At 42.3% G+C, this 27,364-nt stretch overlaps 1 protein-coding gene across 1 annotated transcript; it reads left to right on the top strand.

Annotated features, from left to right (window-relative positions):
- Window positions 1-31: 31 nt before the first annotated feature.
- On the top strand, window positions 32-27,362 carry LOC113171969. Its single transcript, XM_026374725.1, has 74 exons — window positions 32-245; window positions 429-476; window positions 600-766; window positions 845-915; window positions 1,150-1,315; window positions 1,504-1,641; window positions 1,896-2,073; window positions 2,173-2,315; window positions 2,588-2,691; window positions 3,349-3,514; window positions 3,690-3,869; window positions 3,975-4,127; window positions 4,368-4,512; window positions 4,773-4,931; window positions 5,119-5,237; window positions 5,335-5,553; window positions 5,934-6,092; window positions 6,178-6,362; window positions 6,446-6,628; window positions 7,010-7,101; window positions 7,346-7,515; window positions 7,701-7,854; window positions 7,932-8,008; window positions 8,090-8,270; window positions 8,363-8,518; window positions 8,666-8,799; window positions 8,905-9,063; window positions 9,251-9,434; window positions 9,600-9,811; window positions 10,121-10,309; window positions 10,422-10,564; window positions 10,658-10,817; window positions 10,914-10,997; window positions 11,488-11,625; window positions 11,858-11,974; window positions 12,065-12,157; window positions 12,258-12,478; window positions 12,590-12,783; window positions 12,966-13,220; window positions 13,299-13,528; window positions 13,645-13,809; window positions 14,125-14,202; window positions 15,461-15,826; window positions 16,005-16,355; window positions 16,520-16,855; window positions 16,943-17,074; window positions 17,235-17,387; window positions 17,589-17,705; window positions 17,815-17,988; window positions 18,140-18,344; window positions 18,572-18,726; window positions 18,864-18,976; window positions 19,115-19,196; window positions 19,320-19,457; window positions 19,721-19,883; window positions 20,574-20,689; window positions 20,775-20,921; window positions 21,292-21,405; window positions 21,522-21,638; window positions 21,742-21,900; window positions 22,182-22,343; window positions 22,762-22,924; window positions 23,006-23,196; window positions 23,272-23,364; window positions 23,526-23,730; window positions 24,126-24,313; window positions 24,593-24,690; window positions 24,843-25,027; window positions 25,341-25,540; window positions 25,710-25,878; window positions 25,981-26,090; window positions 26,191-26,316; window positions 26,642-26,768; window positions 26,936-27,362. The coding sequence occupies exons 1-74, from the start codon at window positions 182-184 to the stop codon at window positions 26,944-26,946; spliced, it is 11,499 nt and encodes a 3,832-aa protein (XP_026230510.1). The 5' UTR covers window positions 32-181; the 3' UTR covers window positions 26,947-27,362.
- Window positions 27,363-27,364: the final 2 nt, after the last annotated feature.

Here is a 27,364-nt window from a genome sequence, read left to right as displayed (position 1 = left end):
TGTTTGCAACTCCAGCTTGAAAGGTATTTCCTGATTGGTTACTGTGAGCAGTACGGGTCACTGTGGAAGCCCACATACAAGTGTGGTCATTCAGTGGCTCTGAACAGTGCTTGGTTTTCATCTCACTTACATGTGGAGTCTCTGAGGCTGGCAGCCAGACCTGCATTGACTTGGGGTTGCTATGGCTGTGTCGTTATTATGGCTTTATTATCTACATATAACATTGATTTTTCTTCTGCCACATGGTGAGTTTTATATCTTAAGTTGTACCTTTCGTTTGTGTATTTTCTCTTTTTTTCGATTGAAACATAAGTAACTTATGTGACAAGTTAAACTCACTCAGAAGTTTGACAAGCTTTCTTTAAGAACATTTCTATTTTTTGGTAGTATGTCTAAGACGTGTGTGTACCTGACTTTCTGTGCTTTAGGTGATTGCTTTCAGGTGGAGCCAAATCTCTGTGATTCAAGTTGTGCTGGTGAGAATTTTGTATGTTGCTCTGGTTAATGTGAATGATAAATACACCCATGATGATTTTATGCATTATTTGAAAAGACTGTATTCCGATAGTTTAGTTTTTTGTATTGTTTCCGCTTCATAGGGCTTCCTACTCCTGACTTGTCCTTTCAGAGAGGGGTGAGGTATACTTACAGGTACAGCACAACAATTACCACCACCCTTCATGGCTCCAATGCAGGCAGGAATGGACTGGCTTTGGACTGTGTGGTTGATATTGATGTGGTCTCCAAGTGTCATTTAATGATGCAGGTGAGTTTATTAAGATTGTTTGTTAAATACTGCATAAAGTCTGTGGGGTTTTATGTGCTGCATGTGCTTATCCAACAGATTAGGAATCCACAGATAAAGCGTCTTTCTCCTCAGAAGGAACACTCTGTGCAGCGCTTAAAAAGCTTGAGGTAGGCTCATATACAGTAGATTTCATGAATTTGATGTGTTTTACCAACATAGTGAATTAATACGTGATTATTTGGTTATTTTGTATTTGTACACGTGGTCTCTGTCTGCAGTGTTTAAAGTGTATTTGGAATGCTACAACTATTTTTCCAATGAAAGTGATACTCTGTTCAGACACTCTACTTGTCTGTGTTCTCCGATCTCAAGGGGGCTCATCTGGTGTTTTTGTTTCCCAGGGAGGCACTGGAGAGAACGCGCCTCAAGTTCTCCATCCGAGGGGGAAAGGTCACGACCCTCTGTATCCAGGAGGGGGAGCAGGTGTGGGCCCTCAACATTAAAAGGGCTTTACTGAGCATGCTCCAGACCTCCCGCACAGCCTCCAAACAGGAATCAGAAAAGGAGGTGAGGGTTGATGAGGCCATGGAGATTAAACACTAAACAAGTGCAACAACCACTTCTTGTAGTCTAACAAATACCCCCTCTACTCTTACTACTGACAATAACTGTCATTAGCATCATGCCATAATATAGGGTATTGTATAGAATTCCTAGTGTGATTAGCTGACTTTTCTTTAATGCCTCTTTCTCAGACGGATGTGTACGGGACATGCACCAGCAGGTATGAGAGGCGAGGACCTGTGCTGCTGAAGACCAGGGATCTAAAAAAGTGCCATGAGTCCAGACTTGCAAACTTCTGGCCTCATTCAATAGCTCAAACTGAGGATACAGTGAGTTCACCTTCTTTCTTTTTTGTAAAATGTATGAAAGAGATTAATGTAAATGTATGTAATGTAAAATACATAAAATGTATTTACTTCTGCTGGGAATTCAGAGATTTTAGGAACCTGAGGGGAGTTTACTTTCTGCAGATTAGACCATACACATGGTGGTTATGTTACATATGACTACTTGACCTTTTTCTTTTTTTACAGTATTTTTTGAAATGGACACACATTTTGATAAATATATATATAATATCTAGTCAGTGCAGGCAGAGCTACACTGTGTCCAGCGCCATGGATCCACTGTAATGGAAGAGGTCAACTGTACTGAAGCTGTTTCAGTGGCAACATGGTCCAGCACTCCAGGGCTTTTGAAAACCCAAACAGTGTCTACGCTGCTCCTGCTCAGAGCCCAGCCAGGAACTCCCACAGGAGCAGGTCACAAGCATTTTTACATATTATGCTGCATTTCTATGTGAAGCTATACTGTATGAGGCACGTGGACCCTGACTGCTGTTCTCTTCATTGCTCCTGCAGATTCCTTGAATCTCGGTGTGCTGGCAGGCCTGCAGTTTGAAGAGGAAGGGGCTACAAGGCAGGGAAAATACAGGGCAGCAACTCCTCTGCAAGTCAGTCAAACTGTCAGGATGTTATGCAGCACCACATCCGATCCTCAGCAGGTAAGTCGCAAATACTGGGTTTCAGTGAACATTTAATTTGATCTGATTGTAAGGATCATCATTGTGTGTCCAAGTTTACTTACCTTATCGTGTAGGTGTTGCCGTTCCTTCGACAGGGAACATGAATAACGTTTAAGCAGCTTGATAGACAACTCTTTGTGATGTGTTTGTACCTTATGTGGTTCAGGGCTTGACAGGGAAGGCTGGAGTATAGGTTGCAAACATTTTATACCCACAAAGATCCACATGCATTTGTATTTATTTGCCTCTAGACATCACAAGAGTTCCTTCGACTAGTGTTCCAGCTGAGAGATCTGACTCTTTCTCAACTCAAGACACTCTGGCAAGAAGCGTCTTTCAAGTGTCGCAATGACTGGTCAGTCTGTCTTAAAGTGGAGTGTCTCTTCACTTGTCCTTTCACTCTTCATCTGTCTGTCTCTGACCTGACTGTTGCACATTTCCACACTTTGCAGTATAGTTAATGTGTAGAAGTGTAACAGGTTTACACGAACTGCTTCATTGTGCGACGTTCTGGCACAATTAGACTGGAATAGAATCAATGATAAAGAACAAGTAGAATATTTTAACAAGAACAAAGCAAAAGTTACTATGCCCAGACAATAACTCTACAGCTATTTTATTTGTTTGGATTTAAAATGAGACATAACATGGTAATTAGTGAGCCTTAGTTTTAATAGGTGCATTTTATTCACGGGACAATAATGGCCATTATCTGTTTTTAGCATTTGTGCTAAGCTACATATTGAAAAAGTAAATCAAAAGCAAATGAAAAACACAAATCTCTTTCCCAAGTAGAAGGAGCTTTTACTTTTCTCAGTAATCTGAAGACATGTTACACAGGGGCTGATACAAAAAAAACACAGCCTCTTGCCACTTTTCCAGTTTGGGTTTTTTACAGTTATTACAATGAATTTGTACTTTAATAAACGTGGAGAATTGTTTTTACTGTCTTACATCAAATTATAGTACACAGGTTAAAAATGGTGATGCTGACGATTAACTGTTTGAACAGGCAGCCGTTGTTGGATGCGTTACCAGTATGTGGGTCTGAAAACTGCATTGTACTGCTGATGGACCTGATGAAGAACAAAGAGCTGGAAGAGGAGCAAGCTCAGTCTTTTCTCACCACCATAGCCCTCATCCCACATCCATCCCCACAGATCATCGACTCCATCAATGTAGGAATATCTGGGCACAGTGGCGCGATTCATAACATTAATCTCTTATTAAAACTGCATCCTCTATTTACACTTATAAATGAGTCAAATAAATGCAGAGCTCTCTTGAAGAAATCTTGACACATGAATCAATCATTGTGTGCTGAGCAGACTGTAATGCAGATCTTTTTGTTAGGTCTTACTGGAGGTCCCAGAGCTCCGGTCCAAGGCCCTGTTGGCTGGATCATCTCTTGTGTATCAACTGTGCCAAAGATCCAAAGCCTCCTGTGGTGAACTTTCTCATGTACAGACCTTCATACAGACGTTAGAGGAAACCTTGAAGGAAGGCTGCGAAGAACCTACTCGGGTGTCAGAGGTAAAGTGTGGTCACAGAATCAGGTGTCTGTGATGATTTAATTTTATCTACACCATGCATACATGCATATCAGATATATTGTCCAATTTTTGTTTCTTATGTCAGGTGTTTCATGGACTGAAATCAGTGGGAAATGCTGGTCTGCCTGCTCAGATATTCATTCCTCTCCTAAACCGCTGTGCCGTCGGCCATTCAAACCTGCTGGAGCTGAGACTCGCTGCTATCCAGGCCTTCAGACGCTTTCCCTGCACAGCTGATGTAAGCTTACACTTAATCAGTACTGAATGAATTATTTGCCGTAATATGATCAGCTAATGTGAAGTAAGTAAAGCTAAATGACTCATTCTTAAATGTCATGAAGATTATTTGTTATCACAGACACAATCCCAGACGCACGTGTAAATTATGTGGTAATTAATTCATGACGAGACAAGGTGGAGATGAAAAGGGTGAGTGGCAGCCTGACATCAGTGACTGACAGCGGTTTCCTTCCCTCAGAGGTCTGTGCTGTTGCAGCTGTACCGCTCCTCCCAGGAGGATCCTGAGGTCAGAATCGCTGCATACCAGCAGCTCATGCGCTGCCCCGACCAGAACATATTCACAGTGGTGAAAAAAACGCTGAGGAATGAGACCTCCAGCCAAGGTCTGATTTAAACTTTTACAATTTTTAGAGTGGATGTCCACGGTAGCTTCTCCAATCTGTATATATAATATAAAATAAAGACATGTAATTTTGAGTCTGTTTTAATATATAATATGAAGTAATTTGATTTGAGTTGGTTGATGAAGCTTCTTAAGTCATTGATGGTGCTCATTAATACAGATTGACTTTTAGCTTGGTTTATTTGTTTTTTCTTCTGCTGCTGTTTGGTATTATAAGCTTTTGCTGTCCTGTTTTTCTAGTGGGCTCATATGTGTGGAATCACCTGACTCATGTCCTCAGAAGTGAGGATCCCATGAAGCAGGCCCTGATTGAGTCACTGCCTGACGACATTATCAGCAGAGACTTTGCAACTGAATTTTTAAAGCACTCCTTCTATTCAGACCACACAGTTGCCACAGGTGATAACAAGTTCATGCTCTGAATTCGAAATTATTCACTGTACGCACACACACACACACACACACACACACACACACACACACACACACACACACACACACACACACACACACACCAAATAGAGACAGCTAGAATCGTTTGTAATATTACTAATGAATGAGAAATGATGTGCTCTGTTTGTTTCAGGAATGGGAATCATAAACATGGAATCATCGTTAATTTTCTCTTCCAAATCATTTCTACCGAGATCTGTTGCCGCCAACCTCACAATGTATTTTCATGGTAGAGCCCACAACCTCCTGGAAGTCAGTTCGATGTCTATTTGATTTGAACCCTGAGAGTATTATTGAAGAAAAGAATGCACAGTTATGTTGAATGCATGCATTTGGTTTCCCAACTTAGGTGGACCTTCACATTGAAAATGCTGAGCCACTTCTGAAGAACATTTTTGGATACCAGACTCAGACCAAGTCTGATGAAGGGTCCACCACTCAAAGTCAAAAACATGTGCATGAAAAGGAAGCGAGGAGGACAAGAAGAAAGACTGATGATGGCAATAGAAAGGGAAAAGAAATGTGTTCATCCACCACCAACAGTTATCTGCACCAGGCCAAGGCCATGGTGAGGACAGCGTGATTGTTTATATTTGTTTGTGACTGTTACATTAGACCAGTAATTAGTTTGAACCAGAAATGTACTAAATGTGCCAAACTAACATACCTCAAAGACATGTACAAGTAAACCCCTACTGGATATTATTGGTGCAGCTAACTAATTATATTCTCAATCATTTCTGGACATCAAGAAATGTGAAACGGTTCTCCAAATATGGAGAATAAAGTTTCAGAAGTTTTAACATTGTTTTTATTTATCTTAAATGTTTTAGTGCCCTACCCTTTAGTATACTTGTAATGTGCTGGAGGCTGTGAGGTGGAAAGACCTAAGTGTTGACACTGTATGTTGACATTGTGTGTACCGTGTCTTGGTTTTGGTTTGTCCAGTTGTTTCAGAGGCGGAGAACCAACGAGAACAGTCCCAGATGTTGGGTTGGTGTGAAGGTGTTTGGCAATGAGCTCAGTGTGTTTACATGCGAAGATCTCTACAATCAAATCAACCAGCTGTCGCTGAGTATGGCAGGACTGGCTGTCAAACTGCTCAAGGTATGTCTGTGGTTGTCCTGTAGATAGACTCTGTCTGAGTCATGGTTCTCGGTCTGTTTACGCTGACCTCCCTTCCTTCCTTCAGGGTCATGAGGTTCAGTTGAACCACAGAGCCGTGCTGATGACAGAGGAGCTGATTTTACCGTCTCTGTCTGGTTTGCCCATCAAACTGGGCATCAACATGACCTCCCTAGTTTCACTGCGTCTGAAGGGCAACGTCAACTATAGGGATGCATCTCACTTCTCCCTGACTGGACACATCAAACCAACGTATGCGTTTATTATCCACTTTAGCCACGGCTATGAACTGGACATTTGATTACAGCATGTGTAACTGGTCTCTTTGTTTTCAGTGCCTATATGGGGCTGTCCACCAGAATGGGGGTTGATGGTGCCCTGGGTCAGGCTGCAGTGGATTGGATCTCTGAACTGAGGAGCTCCACCAGTTTGGATGGCAGTGTTCAGCTGCAGGAGGGGCGGGATGTCAGGGTCACACTCAACACACCTGAGGACATCATGGACATTATCTCTCTCAGGTGTGTCTGGACATTTTAATCCTTGGGAGTCAAGGCCGAAGAGTTAGGGATTTCTTCCTTTGCCTATACATGTCAATCCTCTATGGTGAAGATGCATATGTTTATAAATTAGTTTGAATCACTGTTTTAATTTAGGCGAAATTCTGTACAAGGATTAAGAGAGTTTAAAAATAAAGTTTGCATGTTTAAGCATCTTTTCTAGAGTTCATGCAACCTTCAAATGCATTACTATACAAACACCAACATGGTAATACACCATACAAATTTGATAAAAATAAATGTATGTAGTATTTATTATAATGTACAGTATGGACCACTACCACCGACAAGATTTTTTTAATACTGGTTTCCTAAAACAAGAGTAATTTTGGTATTCACCAGGTCCCAGGTGTTTCAGCTCAGTGGAGACCACAGAGAGGAGATAAAGGGACCAAAGAACCGAATTGAGAAGACCACATGCACACCTAAGACTTGTAAGTCCTAAAACACTGTCAATGACATCTGCTTTATATAATAATTTTTAATAGTATCTCTACTGTATATCCACAATATGTCTGTGTCTGCACCATATAAAGATTAAATGATGCTGTTACATTATTTGACTTGTCTGTTTATATATTAGATATTATTACTACTTTTAGCTGCTTGTATTTCCAGCTCCACCATCGTTATTATTATTACAATAATAACATAACACTGATTTCTGCTTCCTTACAGGGTCTAAGATGGTTGGCTGGCAGCTGTGCTCCAATTCTTCTTACCCATTACCCTCTACAGGTATTTCACTTCCCCCTCCTGGACCCGTCCACCTCTCCCTCAGGCTGCTGAAGCTGGACAGAGGCCTCCATTATTACCTGCTAGAAGCTGCCTACTCACTACTGCCACAGGTTCAAGGAAATATGAAGATCTACTAATTTTCTTTGGAATGATTCTCCATTTGCTCTAAAAGACATCTGTGTATTTATTGTGTGAGAGCTCCATGAAATGTTATAAAAGCTTTCTGAAAGCCTAAAAAAGCTTGATGTGTCTGACCTGTGGCTAATACTGAAAGCTGTCACACCGTGTGTTTCAGAGAGGCACCTGGCTCCCCAGAGAGGCCTCCATCCACCTCCTTCTGGCCACTCCTCAGTCTTCCATAGCCAGGGACATGTCTCTGGACCTGGCCTTCAACCATCAGAGACTGCTGCTGAGGATCACGCATCCTCTGAAAACCATCCACGTACAGGGTCAGTCCCACATGAACGTCAGAACAGAAACACCAACCTTTGTTTGGTTTTAATGTTGACAATGTGTTTTTTCTCAGGGCAACTTGAACAAGAGAGGAAAGTAAAGTCGGGAAAGTTGGAGCTGACGATTGATGGTGTTTATTACTATATTATGGTACGCACTGTACTTTACTTTTGAGTGAATTTAATTTAACTTAAAATCATTTCCCAGTTAATTATATCATCTATACTTTAGGGTTTGGTTGACACTCAGACCCTACTGTCCGAGCAGAGGACACGCTACCACCTTGAGGCCAAAATGGCAGCTGACAAACATCCCATGATCCTCTCTGCTAATGTTACTCGTGGCCTAGGCAGGAAAACCAGCTTCTCTGCCACTGTCAAGAATGTGTTCAGAGAAACTCTGTCACTGTCAGGTATCAAACCCCAGTGTCCAAATAATATGAATTTTTAATCTCTTTTGAAAGCTTGAATTTTTAATTGTATTATTCTTTCTTACCCACATCAGTGGCCCTGGAGCGAAGGCGTGACAGCAGCAGCAGGCAGTACTCTGTGGAGGCCGAGCTCCTGTTACCTGGTGTGCTTGGCAGTAGGATGCTGGGACTGATGGAGCAGAAGGGCTCACTGTGGAGCTCCGCGCTCAGGCTCAAATATGGCCTGGGAGGTGGGTGACTGAAAAACATGTGATGAACACTTTAGGCTGCAACAGTTATTCCTTTTACAGCCACATGTAAATACACTGCTGAAGTAAGACTTTTCTACAAATAATCAGCTAATCAGCCATCTTCTACCCTATTTGACCTTCCTACAGGAGATGCTTGGCACCTACGCCAGGAGTGCTACATGTCTCAGCGAATGAGAAGTGAGAGGAACCCAAACCTTACTTACATCATGAGAGCTGATCATGAATTCTACTGCTCCAACACGGCTCCTATCAACCACAAGGTAACTGCACAAAACTATTTGTATAGATTTTTATATAATTGTCACTATTAAGTGTTGCTCTTGAAAAGGAAATTCTGTGGTTTGCCTGAACGATGTCCTTCCCAGATCCACCTCAGGCACGAGGAAAGCCCCAGCCACATTATGTCATCCCTGGACATGAGCTATGGCAAACACTGGGATGAGATAAACAACAAGTGCACACTCCAGCTGAGCCAGTCCTTCAAAAACCAATCCACACAAAATCACACCAGCTACACGCTGGAGGTAAACAGAGCAACATCTCTTATGATCTTTCACCTTTGTTACCTGTTATTCTACTGGACTGAAGAAGCTTCTAAACCACCACATACTGTACATGCACAGACACGTCGTTTACTGTGACACAGTCAGTTTGTAAGAATTCCTTCATACAAAAGAAAATGAAAACCTTCTCCCTTTCACATTATCACAGTTCAATGTCCAGGTGCCAGAGAAGAATCTAAATTACAGGACCCAGCTTCTACACTCTCACCTGAGACAACTTGGGTCTGAGAGCAGCACTCATCTCAAAATCAACTACAACAATCTGATGCCACTAGTGGCTGGTTTCCACTGGAAAAACACCCTCACAGATCCCCTGCTGAAGAAGTGGGAAGGTAAAAATCCAGCTTTTGCTAAGATGTAAAATATTAGTTTTATCTTAGATTAGTAAGTTTTTAATGTCCATATGTTTTCTTACCCTAAAGAATATGAACATTGTAGTTGGAACATGTGCAGTGCAGCACTGATCAGCATCATCTCTCTCTGCCATTATCGTTCAGGCACATTTAACATGGACACACCGTGGCTGTACATCTATACTGCCCACAAGCTGAGCCAGCTACAGGAACACACACTGCAGCTTGCATCAGAGCTGACAGCCAGCAAGTGGCTGACCATCCGTAACCTCATCCTGGAGGGTTTCTACAAGGACAGGGGCAGAGAGAAGGAGGCCAGTCTAGAGCTCTACACACCAGCTGTCACCTACCTCCAAGTAAAGAGAGAAGATCCAGATGGAGATTCATTTTTAGCATCTGACTCAGAGAAATTCCAGTTTGTTCATATAATGGAAATGTTAATTGATGGTATTTAAAATCACTAAGAGACTTTGAGGTAGAAAATTATGTACATGCACTCAAGGCATTAATAAAACCACCTCTGCTCACTGAAGTACCTGATGCTTTAATTCCATTTTAACATTAAATAATTGTTAACATCATACTTACATCAGGTCACATGTTGTCATAATTTTAGCGATAAGGGCATGACTGCCATTTGACCAGCTCTTCCTCCATCCCTCTAGACAGGAGGGTGGTACATGGTGGGGAAGCGAAGTATGAAGGCCTCCTGCTCCTTGAGCTCTCTGTGGACTTCTCCCTTGAGAGGAGACATCTCACTGGAGGCCTCAAAATTCAGCCAAACTGTGCAAATGGCCTCCACCTGTGGCAAGCACAACATCAGCCTCGCTGCTGCCCTGAACACTGTAGATAAGGTGGGTGTGTTAAATTAACAGTTTATTTCACAGATATGTTTTTTTTTTTTTTTTTTTTTTTTTGTTTCTCATGCCGTTTTCCAATCAGTTGCTGTTTTCTGACTTGTTTAAGAATCTGAAAAAGAGGCAAGTGACGCTGAAGGTGACCCTCTCAAAGCCCAAGAGTCCACCCACAGAGCTCGATTTTGAGGGCACAGTAGAGGAGCTGAGGAAGGACAAGAAGATGTATCAGAAAACTGCAATGCTCCATATCAGGTCTGTGCCCCAGTCAGATTCACTTATAAAAAATCTGCTGTTATCAAAAAGTGACAGCACTGATGAATTGTGAAACAAAACCATCTCGCGCAGACAGCCCTTCCAGGCCTTCCCTCAGACCCTCCTCCTCAGGGAAACTTTCACTGTCGACCTCCTAAGAGGCCTCTACATACTGGAGTCAAAAGGTGGTTTCCATGGCAACAGAGAGATCATCCACACCCTCACCCTTGGCTACCACCCCCCGAGTCCTTTTGTAAGTTGGTTAATGCACTGGTTGATGTATTAACTCAGTATAAGTTTAATCAAGTTGTGGATTGATTTTATTTTCTTTGGTGCTCCTCACATTCAGGTCTGTTCTGCACTGATCCATCCATTCAACTCTGACACTGTTCCATCAGACTCAGAAATCTGTGTGACTGTGTCCAGCAACCAGGTGAACAGACAGCCCTAACACACAAAAGAGAGAATGTTAAAATGCACTACACATACTAATTTACTACAAAATACAATAATAATAAATATACATAATACAGGCAGTCTGCCATCACAGTTAACAAAATGTGTGTTTATATGAAGTCAGACAGATGGTGTGGAATGTGTACAATTCTTAACTTGTCTAATGTACACTAGATGTAAAAGTGGATGCTTGTGGAGCTCCTCATTCGTCCAGATGATGGTCCATGATCCAAAAGGTGCTGTTTAGTGACAACTAAACTTACATGAGATTCTTGACATTGTTTCATCTCTCTTCGTTAGAACTGAAGGATCTTTTTGGACTTAAGGTGAAACATGATCAAATATCTCAGGGTAGTTTATTTGCCACTGAATAGCACCTTTTAATATCGAGTTTGTAAGCAGATATTCAGAGTAATGTTTGAATAATTCATGTACTCACCGTTGTTATATGGTACATGTCTCTTCAGACCCAGAAAGATATACAAGGACGGTTAAGGGTTGGCAGCAAAGACAGACTGACTTTCTTTGGACAAGTTCAGTTGAACCCTTTGAAGTCAAGCCACCAAGCAATAAAGGTTCATGCAAACTTCACTCACCAACTCCAGGTAAATAAGGCGGAATGGAAAAAATGTTTCCAATGCCTGTAGAAATATGTCTTTGTTGTTTTAATATATCATTAATCATGATATATACAGTATATATACACACACTGTATATATTATATTGAAGGATACAGTATATAGTGACTGAGGAAGAAAGTGATGTAAGTCCACTTCCAGCAGTGTGAAGTATAGTTTACAGTACAAAGAAACTTGTGACCTGGTTCTTCTGTCACAGCTGCAGCTCCCCTCCTCTGCTATAATGGAGGGAGATGTACGTTGGAATCGCAAAAACAACACTGCCTTTCATTATCAGGCTAGAGGGAAGCTGAGAATAGAGCGACAGGAGTGCCAAGTGAGTAAAGCAAACTCGTCCTTCTTATTATTGCTTGTTTAGTCAGCAGTGTTTCTGATTAATCTGTTGTTTTTGTTTCTTTCTTGTTAGCTGTCTGTACAGCTGAACGGAACATCAGGCAGTATGGGACTGTATTCATTTCTCAGTCATCCCTTCAAATCAAAGGTTCCCAAAACACTAGAGGTGGGCTGCTAAAGTCTTACCACAAATTCAGGTCATGCAAGATGTTACAAATGTTCAATTTAACCATGCTTAGCAGCTGTCTTATTATTGCTCTGTTAAGGTTAAGGCCACTGCAGACACACAGTCAGTGTCTGGTAAAGGCAGCAGCTCAGTACATGTTAGGGCCGATGGGAAAGACAGGGTGAGGTTGGATGCCCAGGTGTCCCACTTCCACCAGAGGGAAGGCAGAGCCGTGGCTCTGAGGATGAATTTATCCCAAAGCTTGCTGCCTGTGGCCACTGACCTGTGTCTAAACATGGCTGTCAACACGTCCTCAGACAGGTGTGTACACCCACTGTATTTTAACACATTTGCTGACAGATGTATGTTTTTAATGTAATAAACAGTGTTGACTGTAGTTTGATCTCATTTGTATGTGTTTTCTGTTCCTAGTGTCTCTCTGCGTGGCCTGTATACACAGGGACATGAGGCTCTGCTAGCTCAAGTGAAAGGTTCATTAAAAAACACCAAGGGTCTCCAGCTGGCTGGGTCGGGGGACCTGAGGCATTCCATGGCCAGCCTCGCTATTCTTCCTGCAGCCCTGGGGTTGGACGGGGCACTGGGACAGTCTGACACTCTCACTGAAGGTAGAAGTTCATATGGAAACGTTGTTTATAATAAGAGCTGTTAAATTAAGTCGTGGTTTCTGTCATTTAACAACCAGACTGACAGGTATTGATTACTTTGTGTAATATGACAGGGGCATGGAATTGTCCAAGCTAAGCCGATGTGCTACAATTATCATATAATGCTGTTTATGATGCCGCAGGACAGTTAAGAGTTAGAGTAATGGACACCTTGTACAGTGTGGAGCTGAGGCATCAGGAGGATCCTGGAGAATCTTTAGAAAAGGAAGACAATGAAGGCATTGTGGAAAAAAACTCCAGTGGGGCCCGTGACTGGCTGTGTGTTTGGTCGGGGGAGGAACATTTGTGTGTGAATGTGAGCCGCCAACATTGGAATCAAGGATGGGGAGAGGCCTACACCCAACTTTCTCACTCTTTCAACCTGCTGAAGGTCACAGGTAGTAATTACATGCCATAGGTAATTTTTTTGAATGTTTAGAAAACAGACTTTCTCAGTCTCTTGTCTTCATACACAGGTATACCTTCCAATAGTAGCGTCCAGGTGAGGTGGGGCCAGGATGGTGGTAGACTGTCAGTCTTGGCAGATCTGCAGGCTGGACCTGAACATCTCAAAGCAGAGTTTGTCGGAGGCAAGACAGACCATCTTATGGAACGATGGGAGTATTTCTGCAGTCTGCAGCACCATGTCAGAGCCCTGCTTAATAGAGGCCTATCGAGCTCCATTCAAACCAAAGCACACTACCAGGTGCAGGGTTATGGTGACCATTTACCATTTTATTCATCATGTCATCAATATGTTCTCAGCCTTAAATGACACACGTTTATTTGTCACATATTTCTATGAATTCTTTCCACTGTCAGTTAGAAGCAGCAGGGCTGAGCACAGGTTTGGTCCTTGTTATGGAAGATGAGAGAATGGTGGACATCCTATTTAATATTGGATCCAAAAACAGCACGTCTATATTGGTAGTGTCTCTGTGGCAACAGCTGAAGCTTCTCCAAGGACTCATACCCACCTCTTCCCAGGTAAAATTTACGTACTTTACACTGATGCCTTGGGAAGATTATTGTATCATCTACATCATAATATTCTAATTTATAACTTGTTCTTTCAAAAAGGTCCAACAGAACACTGTGATCAGTTGTATTCAACGGAGCACTAATGATAAAGCACTGAGGATAGGTTGTTTTTAATAAGGGCTCAGATTAGCATGTTGGTGTACCACCACGTTTTATGTGGGTGGTTTAAAGTTCAGTAATTCCTCAGACATTCTTCCATCTCCTCCTTCAGTTTCTCCTTTGAAAAACAAACTTTGCCAATAGGGGTTTTTGTTTTTACAGATGAACTGCACAGGGGACGCCACTGCAGATCGACTCTCAGCCCACTGCTATGGAAATGTGGCGGGTCATCCTGTGGAGGTACGAGTCTCTCGCTCCTATAGACCACACAGCAGGCTCTGCTATGGGTTATCGCTCGCTTGCGTTAGCCTCAGTGCTCAAGCTAAAGGCTGTTACAGTCCTAACGGTCAGAGGGAGCTCAGCGCTAACCTCACTCATTCCTCTGGGCTGCTGCTGACGTATTTGGGAATACCCATCAAATGTGGTCTGAGGCTCCTGATTCGGCCAGGGCCTCAGAGGAAGGCCCTGGGGATCGAGTTGGTGGTAGGCCATTGGAGGACAGACTTAAATGTGGGACTGAGGTTGGAGAGGCCTGGGCTGTACGGCTGGCACGGGCTCCTTGAGTATGGGACCCACAGTGTTGTGCACAAGGCTGAGCTCACAGGTCGGGTGAGGCTGGAAAGCTGGTGTCGTATCTGGGCAGATGTCAGCGCAATGTGGGACTCGTCCAGCTCTAGTCTGTTGGTTTCTGTCCGGTGTAAAGGGATGGGGAAGCTGGTGTGGGTGCAGGCTAAGAACATTCAGGGAAGTGTGCCACATCAAACTTTCTTAACCATACATGGGCAAGCAGGGGAACATGGACTGAAAGGCTCTCTGGGTTTAGAAAACCAGCAAGACTCCCTCCAGTGCCTCTTGTCTGTACTGCTGAAGGACCAAAAGGCTGAAGTCAGCTGGATCCTCCAGCACCACTGGTCCTCTCTTACCTCCATCATCCCAAAGAAAGTGGACTTCCAGGGGTTCGGTCAGCTTCACAACAACTCATTCTCTGGAAATGCTCGATTCTTTTACAACACCCACTCCGCTCAGATGGACGTGACGGCTGCCTGGGTGCCTTCCACCTCACTCAGGGTCATAGTTCAGCAAAACCTGGCCTCTACTGGTTTACCAGGGGTGCTCATTGTTAGCATGTTGACAACAGCGAACCAAGCCCAGTTTGAGGTGGAAAGTGATGTGTGCTCCTTGCTTCTCCTTACAAATCAACCCAGTCGAGGAGAGGACTGGTGGACCAGCTGGAATGTGTTTGTACAGCAGCGATGTGTCTTACTGAAGGTTAGAGAGGAAACAAGAAAACATGTCAGGAAACTTGTTTCCCAACAGAAGGAAAGAAAAAGAAACATCTTCACATTAGAGATGACTCTTATCTTTCCATAACAATAATACTGAATGTAAAAAAGAAAAAATGTATCAAGTCCATGTTGAAATGTCTACCTATATGATCATAGGAATTCATCAGGAAGTAAAGAATAATGTAGTTTCTTTTTCATTTTTTTCTCTGTAGACCTTCCTGCCCCCACAGACCTCAGTCAACATCTCTGTCACCCGTTCTGGCCACAACACAAATTTTAGTACCATCCTTCAGGTTGAGGGGAAACAGAAAGGCAGTGTTATTCTGAACATTACTCATCACCCAAGTCTTAGTCTGAAAGCATCGGTTCAGCATTCTGTAGAGGAAATACAGACACTGGGGTTTCCCTCCCATGGAGCAGTTATCCTGAATATCTCAACTGCACATCAGCCTGGTGTGTGGGTTGGCTTGGAGCTGGGACGCTGTTATTTCAGAGGTAAATTGGGGAAGACCAAAGAAACAGAAGGGGACCAGTCTTCTTATACTGTCAATGTGACCAACTACTGTCCTGCTTTACAGGTAAGATAACAACAGTTCTGTGTAAAACTGCTTGTCGAAGAAATGGCTCATGTGCTGCATCACTAGCCACAAGACCATAGATGTTACAGCTGCTAGATCTTTTGCAGAGTAAATAAGTAACTATTTATTACAGTAGTCTTGTACTAATGAATGTTTTCTATGTTCGTTTGCACCGTAGGGAGCAGTCCTCCCAGTGTTCTTGACTCTTCAGGGTTTTCTATCAGTCGCACCCTGCCACCTCACACTGACTTCTTCACTAAGGGCAGAAAACCAAGACGTCTCCCTGGAGCTGAGCAAGACCTGCAGGCCCCAGCATTTTTCTGGGACTTTCGCTCATTCCTTCCCTGTGCTGGAAAGACGAGGTCTGCCCCCGGTCATCAGCATAGAGGCCACTGCTCCTGGGGGTTCTGTACAGACTGAGAGTCTGTTCATCAAAGCTGGCACTTGTCACATTAGAGCCAATAGAGTCACAAAGTCCAGGAAGACGAAGTGGCTCTGGGGTCTGGAATCCAGGTGTCCATTGATACAGGTAGGGCTTTGTGGATGATTACTGAAGCTGTTGTAGTTGAAAGTTAATTTGAAACAAGAATGCAAAATAATAGATATTACATGCACCCATGATTAATTATTTATACGTTCATATGTGTTTTTTGAAATGAACGTTCTGTCAACTTGTCTTCTGAACCTTACCAGACGCAGTTGAATGGGTCAGTGTGGCAGGACTCTGAGGGATCCTGGACTGCCATGGTGGATACTGATCTGGAAGGAAAAAAGGGTTTGTTGAAGCTTAATACAAGGCCCTGGCCAGAGATGATTGTGGAAAGTGAGTTCAGTCACAGCCTTCCTGCTCTCAGAGGTTTCCCTGAACACAGCAGAGTGAGAATAACGGGCAGGACCGGAAAACAGCGATACGACACTGAAGCCATCGTTCAGATAGATGACTGTGCTGTCAGAGCCAGTGGGGCTGTGATATCCCAGCCAGGCCTGGAGGGGTCGCTGGTGTATCACAACAACTGCACTATGATTCAGGTAGAGTAAACAAATCACTGTTAACACGTTATTCCATCAGATGGTCAAATCTACAATAATTCACAAAATAACTTTCTTACTGTGTAGGAGTGGGGTAGTCCTGACAGGGTGCAGGCGTCTGGGTCATTGGTTTTCTCGCCAACTTTTACCAAATCTGAGGCCTCTATGGCAATAGATAATACAGGGTTACAAGGTGTAGCAGTTCTTAAGAAAACTAAGGTATGGAAACAGCATTATTGTTACTTTTTGAACAGTTGCTGTTCAATTATCATTATCTGTATTTAAATATAGATCATTTAACATTTCATTGTTTCATATGTTACACGAAGATTGAACCTTTATTTTTCTGTTTTTTTATTCTTTATTGTTTTTGATGCAGGATAAAAACGAAGCATCACTGAAACTAAACCACTCTGTGAACCTCTTGAAGAAGCTAGGTCTCCCTACAAATATGGCAATAACAGGGAATTCTGGGAGTCACAGTAATACCTCATACTTTTACATGTTCAACACCAGTGCGGGAAATCAAATGGTGAGAGCCATATTAGCACACTTAAACTGTTTTTCAAGAGATTTTTTGAGGCCAGGATTATAATAATGCATTTACAATATGACAGAAGCTCTTTCTATTTGTGTTGTGCAGTTTTGTGGAAACCAAACTTAAGCAGACTCTCAAAAATGTGTGCGCTTTGAATTTTACTCCTTTGCAGCTGACTTTCTCAATGTTTTCCAGATAATTCAAGAGATGACAGTGGCGAAGGCATCAGACTCAATGAGAGTGAAGAGCATTTTCAGACATACATCAAACTATCTGAAAACACTGGGATTCCCTGCAAACAACAGCATCCAGGTTAGAAACTTAAATAGATTGTAGCACTTATCAGGAATGAATGAGTGTTGAATAACTGTTAACAGCTCATTTACAGATTAGGTTGATGTGACACTGACTATGTGTGCAGGTAGACCTTGGTTCTGCTGAGGGGAAGGGATTAAGCTTACAGTCCCAGTTTGGAGCTCAACAGGCTGGACTGAGACTAAAGATTAAATGTCTTCCCATGAACAAAGAGATACGAGGAAGCATGTGGCACAGCTGGTCATGGCTTCATAACAGAGGACTACCACACAACGTGGAGGTAACAAATACAACTTTTAGTTTTTTACATCCCACTGGTTCACTGAACATTAGCAGTCAGTGTATTTGCTTTTGTCTCTGTTTCAAAACATATTACGTGGTATTTACGTGACAACGATAAAGTCATCTCTTGTGGTTTCTTTTTCTCCCAGGGTCTTTGTTCCATCCATGGGGTGCTTTCTCAGCTTCAGTCCAGGGCTCAGCTCACTGTGGACGGACACAAGCTGCTCACCTCTGGCTTGAATGTCAGTTTGGCCGACGGACGTCTGGCTGCGCAGCTCTCGTACTCACTACCATCTTCCAATCGGACAAAGGCACTGCACAGTCTGGACTCTTCACTGACTGCTCAGTTTAAAGGTCAGACTGTATTAACAGCTTGATTTCATACTTGTGTCCTACAGCCTGTCTAATATTGTTCACTAAAGTATAGGATGCCTACGTTTCACTACAGGTAATACAGTCATTTTTGAGTTTTAGTTTGAGATGAATCATTGTCTTTGCAAAAATATCAGATGCACATGTGTTACTTTTTAAGGCAGGTTTTTAACAAATCTTTAACAACAGTGCTATGATCGTCTCTGCAGGACCTCTGTGGAGTACCTCAGTAGATGTTCACCATCAAGACTGGAGGGTCAGAATGATGGGGGACATAGGAGGCTGGGGGGCACATGGAGGATCCAAGGATGCCAGAGTCACAGTGAGGCGAACCGTACAGGGACAAGCTACTCCCACCCTTCAAGTAAGGACAGCACACACTCAATTTTCCACATCTCCATCAACTTCCATGCCACACACCCTTCATTACTGGAATATACTTGACCCTGCAGTATGTGCGGTGTTTTCCTGTGCTGAGAAGCCCTATGATTGTAAATGCAGGTTGAGGCCTGGGGAAGACTTACTGACTCACAGCTGAGGTGCTCCATGGCTGTAAACCCTGAACTCAGCTCCTCACTTGCTCTCATCATCCAAGGACACCACCTGCCTCATAGGTACTATGAATACACAGATGGACATCACTGAATCACATATGAAATTCATAACATCTCTGTAAAACTAATACTAAATACCAAACCATATGTATTGACAATTAAAGTGCATGCACAAGTGATGCAAGTTCTTTTGTGCAGTAAGGACCTGATGGTGAAGGTGGTCCAGAATATCCCCAGCATGTTGGTCTACTTACCCTCTCAGCTGAATATTCGGTCTCAGGTGGGTTCTTACCTTGAATATAAAAATAGCAACTTGCTCTGTAAAACATGTGTATCAATTAATCTTTATGCTGTTCATGCGTTTTATGCAACATGTGTTGGCATCTGTCCTCTCTCTCTCTAGCTGAACCAGTCTCAGTCTAGTGTGGCAAGTTTGGTGGAAGTATTGTCAGGCAGGAGGAAGCTGTGGGCTCTGGGGGAAGTGGCAGCCATCGAGAGTGGATACAGACAGGCTGTCGAGCTCAAACACTCATACCCACAGGTTAAACAGCTTTTGACCACTAGCATTGTACTTTATTCAGCATCTTATATATGTACAGGCAAAAATGCATTTACACAGGAAAGTTTCTGGTAGTTTTTTTCCCAGCAACTCAAGTCCAGCAGCCTTCCCTGGTGTAAGAGTTTTTTTGAGAGAACTGTATTTGCACCACGACATGAGAATATTATGTATTATGCCGATATATTTTAATATGGTAGATGTTTGTTAAACTTAAAAAATGATCCGGTATTGGTTTTGTTCTCTAGTTGAAGCCGATCCCCAGGACTGTAGCAGTGAGGACTGTGTATGAAGCCAGGAACTGGAGCTACCAGGTTCAGCATGGAGCTGTGTGGGGCAATCAGGAGTTCAGTTTGTCTGGTCTCTACTCTGCTCCTGCAGCACTGGAGATAGGGAACCACACCCTGAAGGGTAAACTATTGCAGAGCTACACATCTGTCACTCACTTACATTTTAAACCGTTTTAACCGACAGATTCTTTAAAGTTAACTAAATTCTTTAGTTTTGTTGATTCTGCAGAACAGAGCTCTTGAGTCTGTGTGGCTTTCAGAATATGTAGTTCAACTCCTACAGTGCTCATTGACAGAACTGTTTGAGGTGTGAGGTGAGAGATCCAAGTCTCTGTCAGGAGAAAGTCCTGTGGTAGATGCCAGAAAGATGATTTATTATATTATTATTTATTTTACAGGTGAATTATTGGACAGTTCCATGATAAATACAGTAATATACCATCATCTGATTTATACGTATCTCAGACTGGAGACACAAGTGGTTACAAATAGTGGTTTAAACTGAATTAACCTCTGTCTGCTGATATTAAACTTTTTCTTTCTGGAAAAAGAGTAAGAATAACTCCTATAAAATAGGTCTTTCACTGAAGATAACGAAAGTTTTCTCATAAAAAGTCTCATTTGTATATAACAGAAAGCTATAAAGTGAGGCAGGTTGTATTTTAAACCAAATAGTATTTTGACCAAGAGAAGCAGATGTAACTAATCATATCTTGTAAATAATAAATATGTTCTCCAATATCACAGGAATAAAAGCATATTTATGGCTGAAGTTTGTTAATTGATGTCTTATTTGCGTCCTTGACCTCAGTTCAGATCAGCAGTATTCCTCGCTGGACCAGTTTGGAGATGACACTGGAGCGTTCCTTACATGGCCGACTGGACAGTGTGTTATTAGGCTGGACGAGACACGGACGACTGGAACAGGTGATACTGTACAAAATGTCAGTTGAAGTGACATGAAGGTTTTCACTTGTTAGCATCTCTTGAGCTGCGGTTTGTTCACCTCTAGGTCAGAGCTCTCAGCTCATGGAGGCGTTCAGAGGGTTTGAATGAGACCAAGCTCGAGTTGAAACAGCCGTTCTCCTCCACTCTCAGCCAACTGTCCTTTCATACATTGTCCCTCAGCTCAAAGAGGGGTCAAAACAGCAGCCACCAGGTATATAAGGATCCTCACATGTTTACCTGTTCATCTGCACATTCGGCACATTTGTTAAAACGAAAGAACCATCAAAATATTTGAAACAAAACTCTTCAGTAGCTCTAATTTTGTTAGATTTGTGGGTCATTACTTGTAAAATAACTTTTTCATGCATAAATGTTGTTTATTTTTTGTGGACATTTTTCACATCTCTCCACTGTAATTGGAACCAATTATGCATAATATTATTTACTTGTGAACAAGGGGGAAAATCACATCATTATTCATTAAAATAATATTTTCATCAAATTTAAACATTTGAGAAAGGATTTCTGTGTAATGTTTTATTGTAAGCTTATTTATTTATATGTTTTTACTATGCACACAGACCAATTTGTCATGGGACAGTGTAGTCCCTGTCAACGTCTCCCTCACTCTCAACAAACAGCAGGAGAACAACTCCAGCAGGGGGCAGGCATGTGCTGTATTCTCCACACCTCAGGTTGGTGGATCCTCTGCATATACATGTATCTGTCAGTGCACATTATGGCTTTATTTATTAACCCCTACACCTGTGTGTGTGTGTGCGTGCGTGTGTGTGTGTGTGTGTGTGTGTAGATGAGTGTGTCTTTCGTTAAAGGTTGTGTGTCAGTAGGTCAGGAGGGCAAATCCTATTCACAAAATGCAGAGCTAAAGTGGAACAACAGGAGTGTCAAGCAAGGCTTGACGTATGAGGTACTTTACTTCATAGTTAATAGATAAAATGTTTAAATTATTCTCTATTCATGTAAAAGTGGAATGTTGTTTTTCTCACTTTGGGCTTCTGTGCTGAATATAGAAGTGTCCAAGAGGAGTACATAACCTTCAGGTTAACATTGGGTTGGACAAAGTTTCTCCTGCACCCTGTCCTTCGCACATGCTGCTGGCCAAAGTCCAGACCAACCTCAGGGATCATTTGCAGCACACAGTGCAGCTGGGCTTCTGCCCCCCACAGCCTGTGAGTCCACACATCCATCCGCTATTTATTTCTGACTGTTTTCTCTCTTATGCAATAGTTCCTAGTTTGGATTATTACCACATATAAAGACATTTTGATATATATGCATCGTAGCTGCTGTGTTGCTACTATAGGTTTTGTAAGTTATTTTTGATTTGTGCACAGAATTGTCTCAGAATTTCCAGTATATAATATATTAAATACTATTGTATCAGGTAGCTTTCAGACATATTTTAATTGTATGTAGCGTGCCGTTTACAGCATATATGTATGTCTTTCAGACTCTGTCATGGTCAGGATCACACAGAGTGAACTCAGGACAGGAGCTGTTTTACACACAGTCTCGATTATCAGTGACAGGACGGCCCGACCCGTGCAGCCTCACCGTGGTCCTCACTAATTCCTCCACTGCTCAGGGCACTAACATGTCTCTCTTCTCTGAGGTAAACAACTAGAAAAACACTGCTGTGTCTGAAACTGAAAATGTATTTAACAGGGCACATGTACACCACTTTTTTATTAGGTAAAGTATTTTTATTCTTTTGCTGCTAGAACTTTATTATCAAATGGCATTAAATGGGATGTGATTAAACATATTAGCTTAGCTTTGCTATAAAGCCAGAAAACAGGCGAAACAGCTTGTTAAAAATGAAGTGACAGGACCTATAAAAACAAGTTGTAGTTTTATAAGAGGTGATGTGCTGGCCTACTTCTTGGCTACGTCCTGGAAATTTTGCTGGTTACCTGGCAACCTCTTGGCGACATGAAGCCTGGCCACTGTAAAGAAATATTCTCCTCATAACCACCTGAAAAACCATGTCAATACGTGTTAAAAATCATTTCTCATTTCACAATTGACAGTCTAGGATTGGCAACTGGAGTGTGGAGGTGGGGGGCACTGCCTTGTCTTGGCCCCGGGGCTCTCGTCTCCACGTGCAGGCCAGACTGGACCACAGAGAGAAGATCTGGCTGAGCGGGACAGTAGAGGGGCCGTGTCTTCAGACCACAGCTGGATACATGAACGGTAAATTCAGTAAAGCCTCTGCAATATTTTCAAAAATGTCAGTAACTATTATTATGAAGCATTCGCACTCTTTATGTGCAGGTTCAGACCTTAATGAGGACCTCACTTTGGCAGCGTGTGTGGGAACAAATCACAGCTTTGTGCTGGATGTGCAGAAAAGAGACAGCAGCAGCAGCAAGTATGAAACCCTGGGCAGTGTGTCTGTGGGAACAACCAAACAGAAACTGATGCTGAGAGCAAGTGGCTGTTTGGAGAGTCTGACAGCGGTGGAGGTATAAAGAAGTTGCTACAATTTAGCTTTGACCCAGAACGACACTTCTGAATGCTGTTTGTTGTTCTTTTCACAGACACGGCTTCGCTATTTAAGTTCTCAGATACAGAAGAAGCTGCTGGAGAGAATCAAGACATTACAGCTTCTCCTCAACGAATTCAGACGACAGGTAAACACAAAGTAGGACCCCACATGTAAAAAAAAAAAAAGTTTTACATATATATATAAAACCTTAAGGCTAAATGCTGGATGTAACATCAAGCCAATAGTAAAGGGCTCCAACTGTTGCTTTAACACGACGACTGTTTCAATTATCCACTTTCTCTTCAGTCCACGGATGGTGAGTTACTCCAGGAGCTGATAGCACTGCCTCTTCACATTGCCCAGTGTGTTGAGGCTCAGCTATTGCAGAGAGACAGAGGCCTGTTGGCTCTGTGGCTGCAGAGCCCCCTTCGTCGCACCGTGACCGAAAGCTTGCCTCGCTTTCTGAGTGTGCTGCAGCATGCCTCTCTGCTGGGACAACAGGAACTGAAGAGTGAGTGCACAGCAGTGAGGGGAACACGTACTGGGTGCTGCTGATAGTATAGAGATGAAGAGACAATGTCATATGTGGTCAACAGCCCAAGTGCCTGGCAACTGTAAATGATGGTTATGCAAAGTAAAGATTATTGCTGTAATTAAAAGATGTTCCCCGTCTTTTTCACAGGCAATAATCTAATTTATTCCATAAACTAATCCTTGTTCCTTTACTTTAGTATTTAGGCCTGAAAAAAATCTTCTGTCGCTGTCATTATTTTCCTTTTTTCATAATCACAGGATTTTTGTGTTGCCAGCATACTTCAACCTACACTCACTAATGTGTTTCCTGTAACTTTAGTGTAGCTGAAGTGTAAAAGAACAGATCTATGGCATTGTTATATGCATCTTCAGGGCCCCTGGCCACTCTGGCAGGTGTGTATCAGGATGTGAAGGGCCAGAGGCTGGAGGCGCTGTGGAGGGAGGCTGTTTCTCTGTGGACTGACGGGCTGGTGGAGGTCTTACCTGCTCTCCTAGGGAACCCTCAGCTGAGGCCACTTGCTCAAACTGGCATTGCCACACTCAACGTCGCCCTGGATGTGGTGAGGAACCTGCACACTTGAGCCTTTTTGATCATAGTTAAGCTGTAAATGTACAGCTGTAAAGGCAGCCTAGTACATATAGCGATGCTAAATGTTCTGGGTGTGGAGGGATCACACACAAACCTACACTAATATTACAATCATGTATAAAGGAATGTTAGTATTTAAGGTTCTTGTCATATTCCAAAAAAGATCAAATCCAGGATTATACTTCAAGAAAACCAGCATGTAAAAGATCAGATTCATGTGCTTTAAATGATGGTGCTTTGTGTGCATTAGACAGGACAGCATACTTACCAGTGGATGGAGACCAGGTTGGCCATGGCTCTGTCTGGAGTCAGGAAACGACTGGCCTCTGTCTACAAATTCTCCCCGAGGTACTAAAAGTGTAATGAAAACCTCAGATACTGTGAAGCATCATTGTTGTGCATTTACTGTTACATAACTAAATGTTGAACCAGAACAAAAGAGATAAAGGAGCTGATTCCAGTAAAATATTACACACAGTTAGTAATCTTGGTTTTTCCAGTGAGTGTTCAGTGACCGTGTCAGTGCCGCTGCCATCGCTCCCCTGGTCAAGGGTGTCCGAGGCCGGGCTGGTGGAGATCCTTCTAGAGGAGTGGCTGCTGAGGCCCCTGCAGACCCTTACTGCCATCAGACCCACAGCTGAACTTTACCGGCTGAAGAGGAAGATCATGGATAGCCCGTTTATACGTAAAACAAACCCACACTTCTTCTATGATATAATATAGAGCTGCTTCAATAATGTGACTGGTCACAGTTTATTGCATTGTTATTTCTCTGTAATGCAGCAATGTAATTTAGTACTCATTACTGGAAAATGTTTTCTTTCATGTTGGATATTAATTATTTGCATTTATTTATGTGCATTTATTGACTTCCAGAAAGGAAGAGTATAATCAAGAGTATAATTACATTGCAAAGGTAGTAACATTACACTCTGACATGTAGTTTTTCTGACTTAAAGTCTGTCTCTCTGTCTTTTATCTTTGTCTCTTACCAAAAGACCAAGCACTGTTGGTGGCAGATCAGTTTGTAGTGACATTTGATGGTCACCTGTATGAGCTGCCAGGCTCTTGTCCACTGCTCCTCGCCCAAGACCTCAATACTGAGCCTTCGTTCACACTGCTGCTCACTTCTGATCCACAGAACTTCCTCCTGATAGAAATGAATCACAGCACTATCAACATTCAGCACAATGGACAGGTATGTTGTAGTGTAGATAACAATGTGTGCTGTGTTGGGGCTTCTAGTGATAGTATTTTATTAAATGTCTTTGATTTTCCTTGTGTATTAAAATCTATTGTGGCAGACAATGTATGTAGTTTAAAGGTTAAAGGTCTCTTAACATTTTAAGAAAACACTTGTCCGACAGGTGAAGACAAACTGCAACAGCACTGTAACCCGCACATTTCACAGTGACAGTGGAGTGTCTGTCAAAAGAGGGTCAAGCGCTGTGCTAGTGTCCAATAACAATGGAGTGTCAGTATCATGTGACCTGCCACTTGAGGTGTGCAGCTTCACTATTGATGGATGGTTACATGGTAGGAAAACTGTTGGTTTACTTATTTGTTAAGACAAATTTCACACATTACAGAAGCACACAGCGTCATACTGTGACACACATGCATGTTTTTCCTGCACAGGCACGTCCACTGGTCTGCTGGGGACCAATGACAACGAAGCAGGCAACGATTTTCCTCTGCCTGATGGATCTCAAGCTGAAAACCTCAACGCTTTTTTCTGTAGCTGGCAGGTAGGACAAGTGAGAAGCAAACCCTACATTCTTGTGTCTGTAATTGTCTGCACATTTATGTTCCCTGCTTCATTTTTAACCACTTTATCTGTGTTTTCAGATGAAACCAGAGTGTGTTAGACCACCAGCTACAACACAGCACTTTTCCAAAACTACCACAACCCCTGTGAGCTGTGATCATCTGTTCTCTTCTCCTGATTCTCCTCTGAGTTCCTGTTTCAGGGTGGTGAGTAGAAAAAACACAGCTGACGAGCATGAGCAACATCAAACTTTCACCTAATGCTAACTTCATATGTTGGGAGGAAAATCATATGTGAGCAAAATAAATACATCAATTTTCAGCCACACTAAATCTAGTAGAAATGAATGATTGTGGACTGTTGTGTGTGGTACAGCTACATTCATGTTTACAGTGATTCAAGTAGTAAATAAATTCAATTAGTTTTGTACAACTGCAGCTTTCCCAACACTGCCAGCGTGAAAATCGGACTCATTTTCAGTGCCACACAGGATGCCGCCTCATGTTTATAGTCCTGTGTCTGTGCCATCAGGTGGATCCTGGTCAGTTTCTGTCAGTGTGTGAGCTGAGCTCCTCCAGAGCTCCCTGCAGACTAGCATCTGCTTTCGTCCACCTCTGCCAGCAGAACTACGTGCCACTGGAGGTTCCTGTACAGTGCTGTGAGTAATTTATCATCATCATTATTCAGCCAAGTTGTTTGATTAGACTCATCCTGTGTCTGATGTATCATTATGTCATGTTTTTGAAGAAGTTTTAAACTGATCTATTAAAAAAATAGATTGGACATGGTTTAATATTTGTGTTTGTGTTGTGTTTTCTTTTCCAGTGAAAGTGTGAAGGCTGAAAGATGAAGATGGGTGATTTATGACCTCTGTTAGCTGCTAAAACATATACACTTACACCCTTATACCACTGGCTGTGTTACATTATATGAATTTGTATTACATTTTTTACCCTATTGTATAATATATCTTTTGTAATGTACACTTTTGTCATGTTTAAACATGCAGATATTGTTCCAATAATGTGAATGTGAACATATAACTAGTAGCAACTAGAGTATTAATAATCAGAGGACTTCTTTATTGTATTTTCTGTGGTCTGTAGAAAAAACACTGATGATATTTGTGACTGACTTCAGCACAACCACAGTAACTAATTCTTACAACCAAACATGGATCAGAAAGAGACCAACAAACATTATTTTTTGATAATGTGTATTAAAAACATTGTTGTATACTACATATGTTATAGC

Source organism: Anabas testudineus, chromosome 17 (assembly GCF_900324465.2).
Source record: "Anabas testudineus chromosome 17, fAnaTes1.2, whole genome shotgun sequence".
In the NCBI taxonomy this organism is placed as follows: Eukaryota; Metazoa; Chordata; class Actinopteri; order Anabantiformes; family Anabantidae; genus Anabas; species Anabas testudineus.
The sequence above is the reverse complement of the archived record's forward strand: the minus strand, read 5'-3'. Positions and strand labels throughout refer to the sequence as shown.